The 22,106-nt window shown below is 46.6% G+C and overlaps 1 protein-coding gene across 1 annotated transcript in view; it reads right to left on the bottom strand.

The window, feature by feature from the left end:
- The window catches only part of Spon1 (spondin 1), a 342,604-nt gene that overhangs the window by 311,871 nt on the left and 8,627 nt on the right, over positions 1 to 22,106 (bottom strand). The window contains exon 2 of the mRNA XM_004650848.2: positions 4,293 to 4,399. Within this exon, the coding sequence (XP_004650905.1) occupies positions 4,293 to 4,399 (107 nt within the window). The remainder of the gene's footprint in view (positions 1 to 4,292; positions 4,400 to 22,106) is intronic.

The raw sequence follows: 22,106 nt of genomic DNA, 5'->3' as shown, positions 1-22,106 counted from the left end.
CTCTCGTTTTCATTTAATATGCACACAGTCGTGACAAACAGGAACCTGGAGACTGTGGAGCTGGCTCAGTGGGAAAAGTGCTTGCTGCACAAGCATGAAGACCTGAGTTCAATCCCCAGCACCCACTTAAGGCCTTGCACACCTGTAATTCTAATGCTGGGGAGATGCAGACAGGAGGCTTCCCAGAAGTTGCTAGCTAGCTAGTCTACCTAAATCAACACACCAGTTTATTGGGAGAACTTGTCTTGGAAAATAAGGTGGAGAGCTACTGAGGAAGACACCAATGACAATCTCTGTCCCCCCCCACACACACACACCCCACATATATGCAAAAACATAAAATAATTATCACTCAGAGCTGGTAATGTTAGAAGAACTCAATGTTGTGTGCCGCAAACGCCTCAGCTATAAGCCAGGACAATGACTCTGATCTCACTGCTGCGCTCTGAGGATCAGGGCAGTTAATGGATGGAGATGCCTCTGCTCGTGTCTGATGTTCAAGCACTAAGCACTGTTAGTTCTAAGCACTGTTATCCTTATCACTATGGCTTGGGCATTCTTGTGTTCTCATCCCCTCTAATGTCCTGGGCTGGTGGACACAGTGAGAGGACAGATAGAAACAGACAGACGTGTTGTTGCTGCGATGGTGTGGGCAGTGGCGTTCTATGAGCTCATCTCTGTGCCCTGATAACCAAGGTGCTCAAAGCTGAGCAGGCATCAGATCACCCCACGGCTTGCTGAAACACAGGCTGACCGCCCCACTCTCCGAGGTCTGAGCCAGCAGTAGACGAGGCTCAGAGGGCTGAGATTTTGTGTTCCTGAAAAGTTCCCGTATGCTGCTCACGCAGCTTGTGTGAGACGGCACTCTGCAAGCCACGGCCAGTGAGAAGGACCTCAGAAGCTTGGAAAGGAGCAGTGACGAGGAGAGGAGAGCCTCAAAGACTGAGTCACACACGGTGGTGGAATGGGGCACTTGCTCATTAACACCCTCAGCCAACAGCAACTTGCTGCTCAGTAGAGCAGGATCTGGACTCCACTGTCGGTTGCAAGGACAAATGTCAGGCTGAGCAGAAGCAGCAGTGGGTCAGGGGAGTAGCAACAAGCAGAACATTATGAAAGAAAGAGACACAAGAGTAGAAAGAGAGGAAGGCAGAGAGAGAGGAAGGAAGGAAGGACTGAAGGAAGGAAGGATTGAAGGAAAGAAGGAAAAAAGGAAGGATTGAAGGAAGGAAGGGTTGAAAGAAGGAAGGATTAAAGGAAGGAAGGAAAGAAGGCAGGATTGAAGGGTTGAAGGAAGGAAGGATTGAAGAGTTGAGAGAAGAAGGAAGGAAAGATTGAAGGAAGGAAGGAAGGAACCAAGGAACCATGTCTCTGCTCAGGCCTCTCCAAGCATCACTTCCACTGTGGTAGAAGACACTAACGTCAGACGTAACACACACGTCACCAGCATCCACACTGGGACTCTTCCCATCCTTCCGGAAAGAAACTCTACACCCATGGAAATTTTCCTCTTGACTCCAAATCCTGGCAACTGCCAGTACTGGTTGATTCCTGTCTTTTTGAATTTGACCATCCTAGGTGCATTGTGGAAATGGAACCATGCAGTGCTGGTCCTTTGAGGAATGGCTTATTTCCCCTACAATAATGTCTTCCAGGTTCATCTGTCATAGCATGTCAAAACTTTCTTTTATTTTCACTTGCATATGGAATCACACCATTTTGTATCATGCTCTTTCCACTGAATAATCTAGCTTGGACATCTTTCCATGTATTTTAACTTTTTGTTGTTGTTTTTGAGAAAGGGTGTCACTGTGTACTCAGGCTTGCCTGAAACTCATGACCTTCTTGCCTTGGTCTCACAAGTTCTGGGACGGCAGACATCCACCGCGATGCCTGGCCTCCATTCCTTATTTTTGAAATACTTGGTACTATCCCAGTGTATGAATATCGTTATGATAACAAATTTATGGGCGTTTCAAATTGTTTTCGATCTTTCCCTTTTCTCAGCAATGCTCCAGTAAATCTTATACGTTTAAAAAAGGAATTTTCTTCCTTGCTCAAGGTGGAGTCATACTCCAATTGTGCATATAAACCATATGTTGTTGGTATATATTTGGGCCACTTCCATCTTTTGTGAACAATGTCTCCGTGAACACTGGTGCCTAAGTCAGCTCACCATCCCGCCTTCAATTCTTTGGGCACACACTGTTAAGCATTACAAAGCGGCCCCATTCTGTTGGGATGAAGACTAAGTTCACCTCCCCTCCCCCTCCACTCGCAGCTATGCACTTCTTCCTTCCTAAACCGTCCCCCTCCCTGACACTCCGGTACCCAGGCCTCTCCCCTGCTAGGATGTGATCAGTCACCCATGATCTCAAGGCTGCTGATTATATTTGAACGATTTCTAGGCCAAAAGTGCGTATGGGTCTTCCCTTCATGGTAAAGGCACGTTCCCTGATAAGGCGACTGAGCACATCTGTTCTGGAAGCTTCGTCCCCAGACTACTCACTAGTGGCTTAGGATGGTGGTTGAAGTTCTCTTTTTCAATTTCCTGCTCAGAAAATGGGGATAATGGCTCCTATGTTGGGTTATTTTGAGAATTAAGCAAAGGCAGGTAAATTAATTAAACTAAGATAAGACAAACTTAAGAAGAGGTGGATCACTCAGCAGGGTCCCTGGCATGCCATAATACTTAACAAGCACTGGATGCCCTTTGAATATATAAAAATAAATATATATATAAAACACACACACACACACACACACACACACACACACACACACACACACACATTGGATTTCTAGGTAGGATCTCACTCTAGCTCAGGCTGACCTAGAATTCACTATGTAGCCTCAGGGTGGCTTAGAACTCACAGCGATCCTCCTACCTCTGCCTCCCAAGTACTGGCATTAAAGGTGTGCACCACCATGCCCAGCTGCTCCTTTGAATTATTACTGGGTCACTCGGGTGGACCTGGGCCAGGAAGTCGCTTGTCATGGAAAGGCATCACAATGAGCATAGACTTAACCATCCTACTAGATCTGAAGCATAGAATCCAAGACAACAGAAAACATTTTAGCTGGGCATGGTAACACATGCTTATAATCCCAGCACCCAGGAGGCTGAGGCAGGAGAACTGCTCTGAGCTTAAGGCCCTCTAGGTGAGCCTGGGCCACATAGTGGGTGTCAGGTCAGCCAGGGCTACGTAACAAGACTCTATCTAAGGAGGAGAGAACTTTCAAATCCCAGGACTCTGTCTGTTGTTATAACTTTGCCCTCATCCCCAAACAGAGGCCTTTGGATGAGGACATTTGGGGTTAGGGTCTTCTGAGGAACTCACGGCTATTCCGAGGTCCTCAGCAGCCAGCTACGAGGTAAGCATTCTTCCTAGATTGTCATTTTTCCTCTTGAGTTTGCAAATGCTAGGCAAAACATGAATCCCAGAACAATGGACATTGGAGATGAGAAATGCTCACAGCGAATTTTGCCCAGCCAGCTCCTAGGATCACCCCAGTCCCCTGAGATGTGCTCTGACAGCTTGCTGGCCTCTTTCTAAGCCTCTGAGAGGGGCCAGTGCTCCAGCCACTTCCCTCGGAAGAATATTCCATAGTGAAATATGACTCACGGTCAGGGCCTTGGAGATTCCTGTTTTTTCTTGACCCACTTTCGTCTTGCTGTGTTCTTTTGTACAAGGTCACATGAAGCCTCCCCTTGAGGAGCTGGCTCTGCCAGGACTGACATTCAGGGACTATTACCACCTGTTAAACTCAGCCCTGTTCATTTAGCCAAACAAAGCATGTGTAATTCTTTTAATCTTCCTCATAAATCAATCTCCACGTTTCCTTAATAGTCCTTCTCCTGCGCTTTGAACTCCCTCCAGCCAGGCGGCCCAGAGCTCTTGTTCAGTTTACACAAGAGAATTACCCGTCAATCACGAGATGCCTGTGCAGTGGAAACAGCAAGGCCTTGCCAGGGTTCGGAGCACTCTCCCGCCCTGGACTAAACTGCCTGCTGCCAAGGGCGCTGAGAGCCCAGAGACCAGCGGAGGGATCAGCTGGGGTAAAGCAAGTCCTGTGTGGTGACCAAGCCTGTGCAGACAGGCCTGTGGACTTTGCCAGTATACCCTTCGAATGGAGCTGGCCCACCCGGCCAACCACTAAGTACATAGGTGAGAAGCCACCCATGACAGCCCACCTCTCCTGGAGTGCCAGCTCCTCAGCATGTCCACCTTTCCTTTGACCCCTACCTTCCAGGGAGGAAGGGCCTTTGGAAAGGCCTGGCAGGCTCTTACCTGGAAGGTGCCAGCATGGTCTTCTTCCTTGTCACCTTCTCGGTTCTCTTTGAGAGCAATCAATGTGAATCCTCTGAAGTAGGAGGGAGGAGCAGCTGAGAGCGTCACTGTGAATGACAAGAGAGCCATAGATAATCACCGAAGTCCACTGCTTGCCGTTTGCCAGATGGGACGGATCCCAGTTCTCCATCGCTATCCCATCCCTCAGGGGCTCAGGGACAAGCCAGGCGGGAAAGACTCACCTATGCAGGCAAAAGCCCTTCCCCCGCCCTCAGCTCCTTTTCCAACCCAGAACTCTCCCACTTGAAAATTCATATTTGTCTGTGTGCATGCATGTGTGCACGCGCATGTGTGTGAGTGTGCATGTGTGTTGGGAGATGCACGTGAATGTGGAGGCGAGTACCTTAATGGTTAAGCCATTTCTCCAGCCCGTAACTTCCTTTTTAATGTGAGTTCAGGGAACTGAACTCAGGTCCTCATGCTTTCAGAGTGAGCACTATGCTCAATGAGCTATCTCACATATGTATGCATTTATTTCATTTCAGGCAGAGTCTTACAGTGTAGTCCACAGTGTTCTCAAATTCACAATTTTCCTGCCTATGCCTCCAAAGTATTCTCACTTGAATCTTCTTGAACCAATCAGGGTAACAGTGAAATAAACCTATCTGCCTATCTATCTATCTATCTATCTTCCCACCCATCCATTCATCCATCCATCGATCCGTCCATCTATTTATCTCCCAGTTTGATAAAGATAACCGCTGGTCAGAAACTCCAATCTTAACAGTTATCACATGTTACCCTTCTGTTAGAGTGGCCCAATAGAAATTCATAAAACACACTCCTTTAGAAGGTCTCTGGCGGCACAGATTGCTATGTGTTCCCCAAACATCTCCCCTTTACCTTCTGGAAACTCGGTGAGACTACCTATGCACAGCCCCTAGCAGTTAAGTTTGCTTGTGCCCAAGTTCTACGTAAGTATCATGGACAGACATGATGTACGCTGCTTCCAAACCTGGTGCCCACAGATTTTACCCATCATCCTTCACTCTCCCTTTCCTTCCTCTGCTAAACACAGTGGGTCCAGCAGAGGACCCTGACATCCCAGGAAAGGGTACTAGGATCACAGGTGGAGGGAAAGTGGACTTCTGGCTAAGCCTATGAAGAGTCACCCACCAACCAGAAACCTCCACAGGGTGCTTTTTGTGCACTGAATATAAACTTACACTGTGAGGGGTCATCTGTGATGGTAGCTGGCACGGTGATTTTGTATTAAAACTCTTCATTCCTACATCTACTAAGAAAACTATTGCTTTCTTTCTTTCTTTTTTTTTAAGGAAGGTCTCATTAAATAGCCTAGGTTGGCCTTGAACTCACCATGTAGCACATGCTGGCCTTGAGCTTGAGATCCTCCTTCCTTAGCCTTTAGAGGGCTGGAATGACAGGTGTGAGCCATCACTCCCCCAAGCGAACCATTTTCCCATTGAAATCTAGCTCAAGGGCCTTATCAAGAGACAATGATGTCCACCCCTCCCATTTGGTACCACTCTCCCAAGACAGAAACCTTGAGCTGTGATTTTTCTGCTGAATGACGATCTTCAGCTGACTCTGGGCCATGCAGGAGAGGGGCTGAGTTTTCATTCTGTTTGCATCCCTACCACCTGGCACAGCATTGAAGACATGGTTAAGTCTCTTCAAATGGTTATGCGTTGGGATTAAAAAGCTGCCAGCATTCAAAATTCTACTTTAGAAGTAGGCTGCTGGAACTTCCATGGAATCTCTGACTTCAGGTGCAGCCATTACTTTCTGGTTGCTGTGAACAGAACCCAAGTGGAAACCGCTTGTGGAAGGAGAAGGACTTAATTTGGCTTTCAGTTCTGGGGGAAGCTTCATGATGGAGGGCAAAGCATGGCAGGAGGCTGGCCTCACACTGAAGCACAGGAAGCAGACAGAGAATGCACAGGGACCCTCCCCTCTAACGCCTCAAGGCCCGACCTCAGTGACCCTCTTCCCCCAGCTAGACTCCACCTCCGAAAGGTTTCACAACCTTACCAAACAGCGCCACCATCCGGAGACAATTGTTCACACAGATGAATCTGTGGTAGGTCTGCACGTTACATTCAAACCCACACGGGAGGTTTCCAACCTCACAGATAAGGAACCTAGGCAGAGACCTCAGGAACCACCTCTAAGGTCACTGACGCATCCAAAGGTTGCTTGGGCCAAAATAGAGGGCCTTCCTCTATTTTCCTCTACTCACGACCTCATGGACCACATGTACTCTTGTCAGGGATCGTGTGAGAGCGATCTGGGACAAGCAGACAATGGTGGATATGTCACGAGACAGAGCTGGCATCTCCGAGGGACAGACAAGAGAGTGAGAAGGTCATCTAATACCATCTAAGATGGGTTGGCTTTTAAACAGTTTGCACAATTCTGGAGGTAGAGCAGCAGAGGACAAAGTAGCAGACAGGAGAATCAGACTTCTCAAAGGTCCATTTTGGTATTTTAATGTGACTCTAGGGCTGAAAGGCCTTGGCTCCAAGGGCCAATACCTGTGACTCTGCTTTGGAGGGCTGTCCTCGGGTCACCCAAGCTTACTCAGCCTAATACAGAAAGCTTGGCTCAGGGGCTAGAGAGATGGCTTAGTGGTTAAGGCACTTGCCTGAAAAGCCTAAGGACTCAGATTCTACTCTCCAGATCCCACATAAGCCAGATGCACAAAGGTGAGGCAAGCTCAAGGTCACACATGCCCACTAGGTGGTACAAGCATCTGGAGTTTGATCACAGTGGCTGGGGTCCTGGCATGCTAATTTTTTATCTATCCCCCTTCTCTGTCTCTCTCTTTCTCTCTCTCAAAAACAAATAAATAAATAAAAATAAAAATAATTAAGAAAGCCCAGTTCAGAAACACTTTAAGAGCCAAAGGATGGGGAGGAGTGCTGTGGAATACTGTCTTCCAGACACAACATGGTTGATGGCCATTGCATTCCTGAGCTCATAGTGGCTGTAGTTACCTGCTCAAGGTTAGCTCATCAATACTCCACCATGGATGGTGGAGGTGCTCATGAGGCCCCACTTCTCCTCAAGGAGCTCCTGGTAGTTAATGGCTGCTAGGGTGGGGAAGACATTTTCTTCAGTGGTATAGTCATTGGTATGTTGTCCATGTTTCAATAAATAACTCCCCACCCACACCCAAGCTTATGGTCAAGCAAGCAACCCTAATTAAATTCAGCAGATCATCTCCCAACCAAAGGGGAAAAAAGGCATCAAAGTAGAAGGAGGAGGAGTTGGAAAGATGGGTGGGTTTAGTGGTAAGGAGAAGAGAACAAGAGAAGCTAAGGGGTGTGTGAATATGATCAAAAACTGTTATATACATGAAATTCTCAAAATAATAATATGAAAAAGGCCCAGTTCTTTTGTGTCAGGACTAGACAAGTGTAAGTACATCTTTGCACTCTAAACTGCTCCTGTATAATCCCACTGAAACTACCCTGAGGAACTCTGCCTGGAACACAGGCTTGTCCCTGCCTTAACTCTCTAGCGCCCTGCCTGGACTTCCCTGGGAGCATTTCCTTAATGCATCTCTTATGCCCAAATCCTTGTCAGAAGCTTTGTGTTACATGTTAAATTGTGTTCTCCAGAAAGATATGTTAAAGATGGTCTTAGCAGTTAAGGCATTTGCCTGCAAAGCCAAAGGACGTTGCTTCGATTCTTCAGGACCCACGTAAGCCAGATACACAAGATGGCACCCGCATCTGGAGTTCGTTCGCAGTGGCTGGAAGCCCTGGAGCACCTATTCTCTCTCTCTCACTCACTGTGCCTCCTTCCCTCTCTCAAATAGATAAATAAAAATTAATTTTTTTCAAAGGCCATCTCTTATTTAAAAAACTAAGAAAGAGAGATATGTTAAAAGAGTAACCTCTAGCACATGGGACTTTATTTGAAGTTAGGATTTTTACAGATGCAATTAGTTAAGAAGGACCATACTGGACTAGGGTGGGCCTGAAATCCAATATACGTGGTGTTCATATAAGAAGAGTCATGGGCCACACAGGGAAGTGAATCATGTGGACACAGAGGTGGGGCAAAGTGACGCCCCTGACACCGAGGTCCGCTGGCAGCCGCAGGGCTATGGAGAAGAGGCCAGAGCAGACTCTTCTGGAACTTGCACAGAAGGGACATTTCTCATGACACCCTGATTTCTAGTTTCTAGATGCCAGAACAATGATAGAATAAATTTCTGTTGTTCTGGCTTCTGCTAATGTCCAACAGCTCTACAGAACAAATTCGGTGGACTAAGGGGAGCACTGCAAGAGGCCACTGTGGTGGTTTGATTCAGGTGTCCCCCATAAACTTAGGTGTTCTGAATGGTAGATCCCCAGCTGATGGCAATTTGGGAATTGGTGCTTCCTGGAGGCACTGTGCTGTTGGGGGTGGGCTTATGGGTGTTATGACCAGCTTCCCCTTGCCTGTGTTTGGCACACTGTTCTGTTGCTGTTGTCCATCTGATGTTGGTCAGGAGATATGTCCACCCTCTGCTCATGCCATCATTTTCCCTGCCATCATGGAGCTTCCCCTTGAGTCTTTAAGCCAAAATAAACCACAAGCTGCTCTTGGTCAGGTGTTTTCTGCCAGTAACGCAAACCTGACTGCAGCAACCTTCAAGAAACTGCTGCACTGAATACACCGCCTCCGTGCTAAAACTCAAACTGCACAGACTTAGGCCAAAAACGCCGTAGACTCTGCTCCTGCGGCTCCGTCACCAGCATGCCGTTGACCCATTGCGCTGCGTTTAGTCCCAGACTCGCCCACTGGCAGTTTCCTGAAAAGCCACATCATCAGTTTACTCTATTTATTTTTCTTATAGGTCCCTCATACAGCTGGGATATTTGACTTCTTCCATTCCTGGCAAACTGTCAGAAATCAGCTAAGTGTTCATCTTTTTTACGAGAGAGAGAGAGAGAGAGAGAGAGAGAGAGAGAGGGGGGGGGGGGGGCATGCTGGGGCCTCCAGACACTGCAATCAAACTCCAGACACGGGCGCCACCTTGTGCTCACATGAGACCTTGCACACTGCTTCACCTTGTGCATCTGCTTACGTGGGACCTGGAGAGTAGAACCTAGGTCCTTAGGTTTCACAGGCAAGCGCCTTAACCACTAAGCCATCTCTCGAGCCCAAAATGTTTGTGTGTGTGTGTGTGTGTGTGTGTGTGTGGTATATGGGCTCACAAGTGCCATGGTGCACATGTAGAGGTCTGATGACAGTCTTGAGGTGTTTACTTGCCCCTTCCACCTTACTTGAGACAGAGTCTCCCTTTTTGTTTTACTTTTGCTGCCATGTGTACAATGTCTAATTGGCCTGTGAGCTCCCAGATTCTCCTGGCTCCACTTCCTATTGCTTTAGGTATGCTGGAATGACGGGTATCTATGCAACGTTGCTCTGGCTTTATGTGTGTGTCAGGGAACTGAACACAGGCTGGCAGCATTGCAAGCAAGTATCTTTAACCACTAAGCCCAGCCACAAAATTTCACCTTTTGTAGGTTCCCTCTGACTTCCCCATAACCACTGGATGTTCTTTATCTTTTCTTTTAAGTGATTTTTATTTCTTTTGTCAATTTCATGTATATACATGCATATGAAATGCAATGTACATACTGCATTTCGATCATATGGACCCCACATGACCCTCCCTTGTCCGCACAGCCCTACTTACCACTCGCCAGGGGGGAGGAGGATGTCTTTCCCTCCCCCAGCAAGTATTACCTCTTACTAACGCCAATCCAAGAGGCGTGGATTCATAAGCCCCTCCCCTTTCCAAAACCGAATGTTGGGTAGTCCCATCACTTGCAGGTCTTGGGTGTGAGCTCATGCGCTCAGTAGGCCCCTTACAGCCTGACAGCAAAGGTCCACACCACTCGCCCCCCCCCCCCAGCTCTTACTTTCTTCTGTTCCCTCTCCCGTGATGTTCCCTGAGCTATGGAGATACAAGTTATATGTCCCATGTAAGACTATGCATTCTCTTTTTCTTGGACTTATTTAAGATTAAAAATACTATGGGCCTCCCAGATGAAAAGGGGGAAGCTCTGGCTGGGTGCTGGCCTGAGACAGCCATGGGCAGGCTTCAACACAGCAGTAGGACACCTCTCAGGCCTGTTCCCCTTTGATGCTCAGACAACTAAGAAATCTGGTAAAAACCAGTAGGGTAAAAGTCAGAGCAAGGAAGCAAAAGGCCGCTTATCGCCCTGGTCCTGTGGCAGTGTGTCCTAGAGGATGTGTCACGATGGCCATCCATGTCAAACTGAGCTCCAAACAAAACACGGCGGTCCTCCATGAGGAGGAAGCTGGCCCTGAGCTCCGCCACCGATTTCCAAGGTCTCAGGCTTCAAAGTGAAGTGGCTTTGGTTAAGACAGCAAATCCCCTGAAAAGAATGCGAAGCTTTCGTCTCTGTAAGAAGAGACATTGGAAAACGTTGAAAAGAAAGCCAAAAATAAAATAAAATAATAAAATCCAACACAACATCAGAATTGAAAAATGCATCCTTGAGGAAGCTTTATGGCTAATAATGAAGCTGCTCAATAGAAAAAATCGTGTTTGAGGGGCTGGAGAGATTGCTTAGTGGTTAAGGCACTTGCTTGCAAAACCTAGGGACCCAGGTTCGATTCCCCAGTACCTACATGAACCAGCTGTACAAGGTGACATATGTGTCTGGAGTTTGTTTCCAGTGACTAGAGGCCCTGGCATGCCCGTTCTCTCTCCTTTTCGGCCTCTTCTCTCTCTCTCTCAAATAAATAAATAAAATATTTTAGAAAAATGTGTTTGCATGCACATAGGAATGGGGAAAGACACACATATTGAAGTTAGAATTGGACTCAAAGGCAATAATAACAATGATAGTAATTATTATAATAACAGTTCTATGTGCCAAACACTAGCTCTGACCTGTAATAGCCTAGAGTTCTGATTTCCTGACATTACAATCTCCCGGCTGTACAGGATATTGAAGATGATCTGATTTAACCCTTTACATTCTGAGAATTTCTGATGTCCCGAAGTGGTGAGACCTGTTCAAGTTCCCATCAGGCAAGATGGCAGCTAGAACCCAGGTGTTTTGCCTCCCATTTAATGGCATTTCTTATGACTGTAAACCAAAGTGACAATATCTACATGTTTCTGGAATTCTAGGACTTGCCTTGGGACCCAGTTCACAAGGTCCAGAGGAAGTCCTATTCCACTGCATGTCATCTAACCTCACATCCCAATGTGCTTATCTAAGTGCAGGAACTGCTTTTGGCATCTTTTATAAACAATATTGGGCATCTGTGAAAAGGTAAGAGTAATCAAGACTTGTAATACTGTAAGTTAGTTTTCAGAAGATACTGGATTGTCCTTCCTCACCATGAACTTGAAGGCATTAATCCTAACAGCTCTCAACATACCTCAAAAAAAATTTTTTTTAACATTTTATTTTTATTTATTTATTTGAGGGAGGAAGGGAGGGGGAGAGAGAGAGAGAGAGAGAAGAGGTGCACCAGAGCTTTCAGCCACTGCAAATGAACTCCAGGTGCATGTGCCACCTTGTGCATCTGGCTTATGTGGGACCTGGGAAATTGAACCTGAGTCCTTTGGTTTTGCAGGCAAGTGCCTTAACTGTTAAGCTATCTCTCCAACCCTCAAAAAAATTATTCAAAGAATAAAGACAGGGCTAGGCAAATGACTCAGTGGATAAAGCACTTGCCATGTGAGTGTGAGTGTCAGAGATCAGATCCTCAGCCCCACCGGAAGGAGGAAGGCTGACAGTCTGTGGTGACCCCCGCACGTTGAGAGATGTGAGTGAAGGCAGCAAAGTTTCCCTGGACTCTCAGATGATGTTGCCTGGTGAACCATGAGCATAAGAGTGAACAGGGAGACCGAGATCACGAATGAGAGAGGAATCTTGCTTCCATCGAGGTGGAGGGAGATCCAATGTCCTCTGACTTTCTCCAAAGTGCCATGTCACACAGTGTGTCCACACTTGCCACACATATATCATATGCCCCCCCTCCACAGGCACTTAGTAAATAGTATACACTGTTTCCAGTGGTGAGATTACCATATTACATCCTATCTATCTATCTATCTGTCTGTCTGTCTGTCTATTGATAGACAGACGACAGACATATAAATATATATCCAGAGATAAAAAATAGAATAAGGATGACCTGAAATCTATGTTTTCTTCATAAAAGTCTATTAGAAATCACATGTATATTATAGATGAAAAATGATAACATATATTTTCATATAAATAGGCCTATGAAATTAGCCTGATAACCACTTATGTCAAAGTATTAGAATAAAATATAAATGAATGAATATGTATGTAGTCCTTAAAATCATCATGTAAAATACACCAGGCACTTAGTAAATCATATGCACTGTTTTCACATCACATCATTACATATCACATTACATCATGTTTTGCACGTCTGTGTGTTAACATGCTTGAATATCCTGCAAAACCGAGAACCACACCTGAGCCCCGCACAGTGGTGAGCACAAGGTAAGAAGCAATTAAGTCTACAGAGTCTTGTTCAGAGACTGGCATTGTTAAAAATGTCAATCCTCCTCAAATTGATGTATAGATTTAGTGCAATCTAAATGAAAGTCCCAGCATGTTTTTCGTGATATTGACAACCTGGTTCTAATTTTTTTTTTGAGGTAGGGTTTCACTCTAGCCCAGTCTGCCCTGGAATACACTATGAAGTCTCGGGGTGGCCTTGAACTCACTGTGATCCTCCTACCTCTGCCTCCCAAGTGCTGGGATTAAAGGCATGCGCCACCATGCCTGGCTCTAAAATTTATATGAAAATGCAAAGTGCTAAGAATATCCAAGACTATCTTGAGGAAGAAGCACAAAGCCAAAAGGCTTAACCAGATATCAAGACCTATGCAGCTACTGAAATTACGCCAGTGCAGTATGGCAAGGAAAGGGGAAAAAATAGGCCAGTTGAACAATGGGAGCCCAGACAAAGTTCCTAAAACATGTGGAAACTTGACGCATAATAAAGGGTGTTTGCAGAGAAGTGGAGAAAGATGTATTTTCAAGAACTTGTGTGGGCTGGAGAGATAGCTTAGTGGTTAAGGGACTTGCCTGCAAGGCCTAAGAGCTCATGTTCAATTCTCTAGGTCCCATGTAAGCCAGATGCACAGGGTGACACAAGTGTGCAAGGTCGCACACACGCGAGGTAGTGCACACATCTGAAGTCTGATTACAGTGGCTAGAGGTCCTGGCGTGCCAATTATCTCTCCCTCTCTTCCACTCTTGCTCTCTCACAAAAAAAAAAAAAAATCTGGGCTGGAGAGATGACTTAGAAGTTAATGCATTGGCCTGCAAAGCCAAAGGACCTTGGTTCAATTCCCCAGGACCCATGTTAGCCAGATGCACAAGGTGGTGCATGCATCTGGAGTTCCTTGGCAGTGGCTGGAGGCCCTGGCGTGCCCATTCTCTCTCTCTCTCTCTCTCTCTCTCTCTCTGTCTGTCTGTCTGTCTCTTTCTCTCAGCCTCTTTCCCTCTCTCAAATAAATCAATAAAATAAAAATATTATTACTGATGTAAGGAAAATAGCATAGTCACACCGACAAGGCCTTACTGCACAAAACAAATCCCAAGCAGAGTATAGTGCTCCCTGTGAAAGGAAAACAATAAAGGTTTCAGGAGAGGGCATAAGATAAAATGTGAACGACCTTGGAACAGGAAAGAGTTCTTTAATAGGATCTTAAACAGCACTGCTCATACAGTATAAGATAAATAGTGTGATAGTGAACTTTTGCCATTGAAAGACACTGAGAAGGGTGGAAAATCAAGTCATAGTGCGAAAGAATATATTTGTGACCATATAACCAGCACCTGACTTTTATCCAAAACATATAAAGAATCCCTGAAGATCAATAAGAAACAGACAGCCCCATAGGAAAATAACAATGGGCATAATGGATGCCTCACTGGATAAGGTACCTAAATGGTCAATAACCATATGAACTGCTCTCAAGCTCATTTGTCAAAAGGAGAATACAAATTAAATTCACAATAAAATACTACTGTGGCCAGGTGTGGTAGTGCATGGCTTTAGTCCCAAAGCTCAGGAGGCAGAGGTAGGAGGATGGCCGTGAGTTCAAGGCCAGCCTGAGACTACATAGTGAATTCCACGTCAGCCTGGGCTAGAGTGAGACCCTACCTCGAAAAAAAAAATGCTGCTGTGTATCTGCCAGATAGGCTCAATTTAAAAGGATCAACAATATCAACTGTTATTAACTGGAATTTTTACATATTGTTGATGAAAGCAAAACTTAATAAACTTTGCTGAAGCAATCTTTGGCACTATTTATTGAAGCTGAGCAGACAATGTCCCATGAACCAGCAATATGACTCCTCAATCAGCAGAAACGCATGCCCGTGTGCCCAAAAGACAGTGACAGAAGCAGCAGCGCCCAGCTGGAGGCGCCCACATGCCCATCAACAGGAAGACAGATACAACATCATGGCATATGCATATGTAGCAAGTGCCTCAGAGTGACAAAAATGAACAAATTATGCTGTACCAAACATAGATCAATCTCAGAAACATAACCCTAAGTGAAAGAAAAGGGACACCGAGCAATACAAATGATATGGCTACACGTAACGTGCAGTTATTCAAAGGCCAAAGTCGGGGAAAGTGATGTCACAGGTCCGGGTAGTCAGGCATGTGGGAGAGGGAGGGGGCGTGGCCGGGGGAGGGGCATGGAGCGAGGGCCGAGACCGACTTCATGGTGTGGGTTGTGACATGGGGCGGCATGTGGGATCACTGAGTTGTGTGACTCGTGAACTGTTTCTGTGCATCTGTTGCATTTTGCTAAAATTGTAAACTATTTTTCTGAATGTCGAATGTCCATCTTCTTGCACATTCCCCAGCCGAATCATAAGCTCAGCTTCCCAGAATGCTACATTCCTGTAGGCCTTGGAAAACTAGGCCTGAACTCCAGCCTACTAAGGGTAACACACGAGACAGGGGCTCTGGAGGCTGAACTCAGCGTGGGCTTTCCACCCATAATTATCAGTGTTGATGATGTTGTTAGACAGTATAATTTGAAGGACGACAGGAGACCCTATCTCTCCAGAGGACTTCATTACATGATTTCCTCCTGAAAGGCACAAATGCACAGCTTGTTCTGAGTCCCCGTGACAAGGGAAGATGGCTGCCTAATGATAAATAATAGAATCTTCTCTCTAATGACTCCTCCCCAGTGCCTCCCAAGAGAGGCTATTAAGAGAGTCAAAAATTCAAGAAAAATGCTTACAAAGGATTGAAGTTTTTTTTAAAAAAAAAAAAAAAGAAGGAAAGAATGGCTACTTGGAGTCACCCTGTGAGCAAACACGGGAACTGGCTCAGAGCAACAATTTAAGATCAGATTCCAGAACTATTGCTTATTAATAATGTCACCTCTGGCATTTACTTAACTTTCCTGTTTTCCTCATTCTCTCAGTGTGTATTGATGTGATGCATGTGGTTCATGTATATTTGCTGAATGAATGAATGAACGGATAGGGGTTCATTTGTCTTCGGTGGACATTTTTCTCATTGGTGCATTGGTCTCCCCTCCAAAGTTCTCATGGCTTATCTTGTATACTATACCAAACTTCTTCATTCGTTTCATGGTTTTGTTTGGCAGTGCTGGGAATTGAACTCAAGCTATCCAAGTGATGGTTGCTTGCTAAACAACCTCTCACTAAGCTATACCCCAGGCCTCACCCTTTTATATGCTGAGCACATGCCCTATGTCATCCTACTACTACATTGCTCAGGAGACATGACGCCCTGACTTCCAGGAGCACACACTACAAGCTGGGAGCACTGCAAGAGAGATTCTCTGTCACACACAGCGGGCGTTATGGAGGTTCAGAGGGTGCTGTGGGTTCCCAGAGGAGGAACAGCCTGCTTGGATGAGGCAGAGAGGTCTTCAAGGAGGAGGCAGTGCCTCAGGGCAGACTTGTGTCCAGTGGAAAGGGGGATTAATGGTACCCTACACCAGTGGGAAGGCATGTGAGTTAGCCTTGACCCTAGAAACAGAACTAGTAATATACATTTGTACACTGGATTCAAGGAGGGGGTTGTGCTAAGAGACAAGGTGAGGAAGACAAGCAGAGAGCACATAGTTGAAGGCCTTCCATGCCGCACGCGCTAAACGATGTGGTTTTAGGTTCTCTTCTTTAGTTTGTGAAACTTCAGGCAAGGCACTTCATTTTGCTTTGTCTTGGCTTCTTTATGTGTAAACCAGCTGTAATATTATTTACCTCACGTTGGCATTATGAGAGCTAATGAACTTATAATAGTAAGCATATAAAATGTTTGCTAAATCAATGAAACACATTAAAAGTAGCTCGGTCGCTATGAAATGAGGATGGTAATTATCATCTTGTGGATGTCATGGGGATTAGAGGAGATAATGAATATGAACACCTTGCTCCATCCCAATAAAAGTTAATTTCTTTCCCCTGTGCCATCTCATCATAGCATAGCTTACAGGACCATCCAGCCTATTAAAATGTAGCACGATATTCTCACCTAGAAGGTACATGCTCAAGGACTGTATGACTGAGCCACAAAGGGAATTTTTTAATTCTCATGTTTATATGAAGTTTATGATTTTGCATTAGGCCACATCCAGAGCTATTCTTGGCCACATGTGGTCCACAGGCTGCAGGGTGGACATGTCCAGCAAAGCAGACTAAAGTCTGAGCTGAACAACATGTGGATGGGAAGAAGAAGAGGAAGAGGAAGAGAATGACCCTGTAGTTTGGATCTTTTGATTTTTTTTTTCAAGGTAAGGTCTTGCTGTAGCCCAGGCTGACCTGGAATTCAATCTGGAGTCTCAGGGTGGCCTCGAAATCACAATGATCCTCCTACTTCTGCCTCCCGAGTGCTAGAACTGAAGGCATGAGCCATCATCCCAACTCTATAGTTTGAATCTTGAATGGCCCTGGAAAGCCCATGAGTTGGGCCATCAATGTGAGATTATTTAACTTTTAAGAGGCGAGGCTGAGTGGAAGGAAGTTAGGTTATTAGGAGTATGCCCTTAAAAGGAGACATGCAAACTCTGGGTCTCTCATCTCAGTCTTCCACTTCCTCCCCATTGTGTGGTCAACAGGGGTCTTCTGACACATGGTCTCACCATGCTGTGCTGTGTTACCATAGCCCAGAGCAACGGGGACTAGTGACAATGAGCCGAAGCCTCCAAAACTGTGAGCCCAAATCAACTCTTCCTCTGTTAAGTTCATTATCTCATATATTTTGTCACTAGAGTAGAAAGCTGACTGACACAGATGGGAAAGGTACTCCTGAGAAGTTGGCGATGCTAACCTGTATGGACAAAAGCAGGAAGCTCAAGGGGATCCCTTTGGCTCCTCCTATTCTGACCATGTGATCACTGGAATCACTAATCACAGCACTCTGTCTCCCTCCTGAAATACCAAGTCACAAAGTGACTTCCCAGATCCATGCTCCATCCCCTGGAGAATTACCCAGGGGGGATATATATTAGAGAGAGAGAGGGAGAGAGAGAGAGGGAGAGGGAAAGAATAGTCTGCCAAGGCCTCCTGCCTATGCAAATGAACCCCAGAAGCACATGCCACTTTGTGTGTCTGGCTTTACTTTAGTGCTGAGGAATTGAACCCAGGCCATCAGGCTTTGCCAACAAGTGCCTTTAACCTCCATGTAATCTCTCCAGCCCCATCTGGACTAGTCAGAGTTCCTCAAGATGCTGTAACTTATAGTGAGGGGCAAAGGGGTTTACGTTCAGTCACAGAGCTACTAGGAGATTCTTCAATGAAAATTGTTGGCAGCTCTCCACTCTTTGGAGAAAACTTATCTGTAGTAAGAAAACAAAAAGGAAGACGAAGACAGCACACAGAAGCACGGCCAAGAGGTGAAGCATGAAGGAGGCAAGGCAGAAATGGCGGAAGGGAGGGCATGGATGAAGAAGGAAAACTGCAGCTGAGCGGGACTCCTGGTGATCATGCTGGTGTTCCTAGATCCAACCATCACTCACGTGATACAGAGCAACTCATTCCACCCTTTGTTTTAGTTAGTTTGACTTTGTTCCTGCCACTTGCCATGAATTGAGTCCTAGCTAAACTGGAAGCAAAGAGACAAATAATTCTGCATAGACTGGAAGAATCACAGGCTGGCTAACTGTGTTAGCTCTGTCACTGTGACAAAATACCTGAGTGAAGCACCTTAAAGGCGTTGGGCTGAACGCTCAATGTCAGCTGGCTCCGTTGATTAGGTCTGTGGCCAGGGAGAAGCATCACGGTGGAAGAAAGCTGCTTACCTTGTAGCAGCCAGAAAGCAGAGAGAGAAAGAGGACATGGGCAAGAAATTCCCTTCCATGACATGCCTTCAGTGACCACCTTCTCCAGCCACACCCCCTATGATGCCATTAATTGTGGATCTACCAATGGATTAATCGCTGATTGCATCAGAGCCCTCAGGATTGGCTAGGTCCCCCACAGCCTGTCAGCTGTCAATCAAACCTTTCCACGTGAGATGTCAGGGGATACTTGACAGTCAAGCCCCAAAACTTCAGAAACAGTATTCACAACTAAACTGAGGCGGCTGAGCAAGGGGTGGCACTACTGATGTCATTGGAAGAGAGCAGGTTGTTTATTTCAAAACCTTGTAAACCGGGTGTCAGTTTGGGGGAAAGAACTTACGAAATGCGAGCTGTAGCCCGCTCAGGATTCTAGCTTCTTAGATAAAAACGGTGCTTACTCTAACATGAGATGATGGGAACAAGTCCTTAGTGACGGATTCCGTTAACAGTTAACAGGTACAGAAGTGGGCCACATCACACTAAGTTCAGTGGGAAGTCATGTCAAATCTCATGTTCAGAGAAAGACAGAAAAGGTGAAGAGAGGGGTGGAAAAGATAGGGAAGGAAGGAATATAGGCAGAAGGAGTTAAGGTGAGCTCATTTGTGTTCCTAGATCCACTGAAGCCTGACACCAGCCCCACCTCTTTTGACTTTCCAAATATGGGCACCGAGTGCATTCCATGCTTTGCACTGGTTTGGGGGCTGGGTGCCACATGCCTATCATCCCAGCACCTGGGAAGCTGAAGGCAGAGGATTCCGAGTTTGAAGCCAGCAAGAGCCTGTTACAGAGCAAGACCTTGTCTCAAGCTCTCCCCAAGTTTTACATTCAAGGGTCAGGTATACCAGTGCAGGCTGGTGTATTAGTTTCGTATTATTATAAGACAATACCAGAGGCAACTGGCTTAGAGAAACGGGGTTTTGGGGTTGATAGTTCTGGGGAGGTAATCCAAAATTACCTGGCTCATGGCTTGGGGACTCTTATGAGGATGTTAGATCCTAGGAGGAGCCTATAGTAGAAAAACCCTTTACAACCTGAGCTGGGAAGTGAAAAGAGATTGAGAGACTGGGGTCATACCATGTCATGTGAGGGCGCATGCCCACTAGCCTTAGGATCTCCCCAACAACCTCAACTCCTAGAGGTCCACAGCACCTTCCAGCGGCCCCAGCCTGGAAACTTAGAACACATGGATCTTTGGGGGACACTATCTGTATGCAAAACAAAGCATTTAAGAAGGGAAGCTGCTTTCCCAGCAAAAAGCCAGAGTCTGAGTTGACCACAACTAAGTGTGATTCCAGAGAAAGACATGGCTGCCAAAGCAGCAGACTCAAGACCTGGCAAGCTCACACACGCTCAGTGTCCAGGACAGGAAGCCCATCATTCGGCCATGTTCTGTCCCTATCAGAGCACGTCGGGAGTACAAAGTACAGGAGCCGGAATGGCTGAAGAACTCGGGCATGGCATATTAGTCAGAAGAGAAGCCATGAGACTGGTTTAACCACAAACACTTCAAGGACTGGCATGTGGCCAAGGAGAGACCTTATTTTGGTTGATTTCAAAGGCCAGAACCTGGACGATACGAGAAGTTCTCTGGCAGGCAGACCTTGGCAGTGGAGAAAGAAAATGGGGTCAGCCTTGACTCTGGCTTAACCCGTCTCTGAGCCTCACTGTCCAGAGAGGCCCAGGGTTCTCCTCGACACCCCTTCTCCACTGCCAAGGCAGGGGAGTGCTATAATGGTGCCAGCTCTGAGGGCACCCCAGAGGTGGACTAGTCAGTTTCGTGTTTACTATCACAGGATAGCTGGGGCAACTGACTTATTAAGAGAAGGGAGTGTTTCTCAGTAACAGGATGGTGTGGTGAAGTGTCTGGGCGCTAAAGGATGTGTGGTGTGGGAGATGGGGTCCGGGTGGTAACTGGTGGTACTGGGGAATGCATGCTCACAGGGAAGGGAACGTCTGTCCACTTCCTATTTGTATCTTGCCTGAAAAGAAAATATACAGTCTTGGAATCTAGCAAAACTTTGAGGGCTCTCAAGCAATTCTATCACATAGCTGGATTTGACAATCACCACAGTGGTCCTAGGGAAATTCATGTTATGATTCGTGTTTAGACTTGATGGCTATTAGACCCCTCTGCCAGGAGAGCCCATGTGGGGGGCTGGCGGCCCCTCCCCCCTTTGCTTGCCATTGCTCTTCTGCTCCCTTCAAAACCATCAGTGCAGTGTGTCCACCACGGTGCACACACCTGCTCTCTCCCCTCCCAATCACCCTCACCCTGAAGCGCCCCCCCCCCCCCGCGCCCCCCTCCATCTGGTTGCTGCAGACCTCCAGCCACTGCCCTGGGGCACAGAGCATCCTTTCTCTCTGCTGCCACCATCTGGAGCACCTTGAGTTCTTCTGTCGCCAGGTCAGCCACTGCCTCATTTCTGACCAGAGCAATTTAAGGAAGCACGTTTATTTCAGCCTACAGTTCAAGGGTGTGGTCTGCCCTGGTGGGGGAGGCATGGCCGAAAGAGCACAGCTGGTCACATCGCATCCACGGTCAGGAATCAGAGAGTGACGCATGCATGTACCCAGCTCCCTTCCTCCTTTTCCGGTAGTCCAGCATGCCCAGGCCCTAGAATGGCATCACCCATATTTAGATGATTCTTCTCACTTCAAATACTCCAATCTAGAAAACCCCTCATGTGCATGCTCACAGATTTGTTTCCATGGTGATTCTAAACCCTGTCAAATTCACAACCCAGACGAACCCTCCCTATTAACATCCACTAGTGCTCCCTTTTCTCTCTGAGAGAAACATGATTTCTCAGTCTCCCAGCCAAGTGAGAGAAGGAGAGAGGAAAGAGTGGAGGGAAGGAGAGAGAGAGGGAGGGAGATCGTGCATCAGGACTTTTGGCGTTTAAATGATACATTTTTTTCAACACTGTCCACACACTCACTATTCTGGGATGATAAACAAGATAATTTCAGATCGCTGAAGAACTATGAAGTAAATACATTTGGCAAAAATGATAGGAACATAAAGGAGTGATCTGATAAGCCTCTTCCAAGAAGTAAGCCAACAGACTAGAACTTCAAAGACAAGGAATTAGCTAGCCATACAAAACTCTGGTGGCAAAGCTGCGCCCCCAGGGACCTCCTACAAGCTTGGAGAAAGCAAGTGGGAAGAGGAGGGGCGTAATGCGGGGAGGGGTCAAGGGGAAAGAAGAGGACGGGAGGATGGGGAGAGGGATGGGCAAGAATGAAGAACGCCCCCCCACCACCACAGCATGGGATTCCCTACTCACTTCCAGCCCATCTCCTGGCTCCGCCCACTTCCCATAGTCCCGTCCCCAGAAGATGATTGGTCCTTGGAACGTCCCTGCTCCTCCCCTCTCTCACTCAGTCTGAGAAACAGATTTGCAGATATCTGGACCACACTG

Source organism: Jaculus jaculus, chromosome 3 (genome assembly GCF_020740685.1).
Source record: "Jaculus jaculus isolate mJacJac1 chromosome 3, mJacJac1.mat.Y.cur, whole genome shotgun sequence".
NCBI classification, from domain to species: Eukaryota; Metazoa; Chordata; class Mammalia; order Rodentia; family Dipodidae; genus Jaculus; species Jaculus jaculus.
The sequence above is the reverse complement of the archived record's forward strand: the minus strand, read 5'-3'. Positions and strand labels throughout refer to the sequence as shown.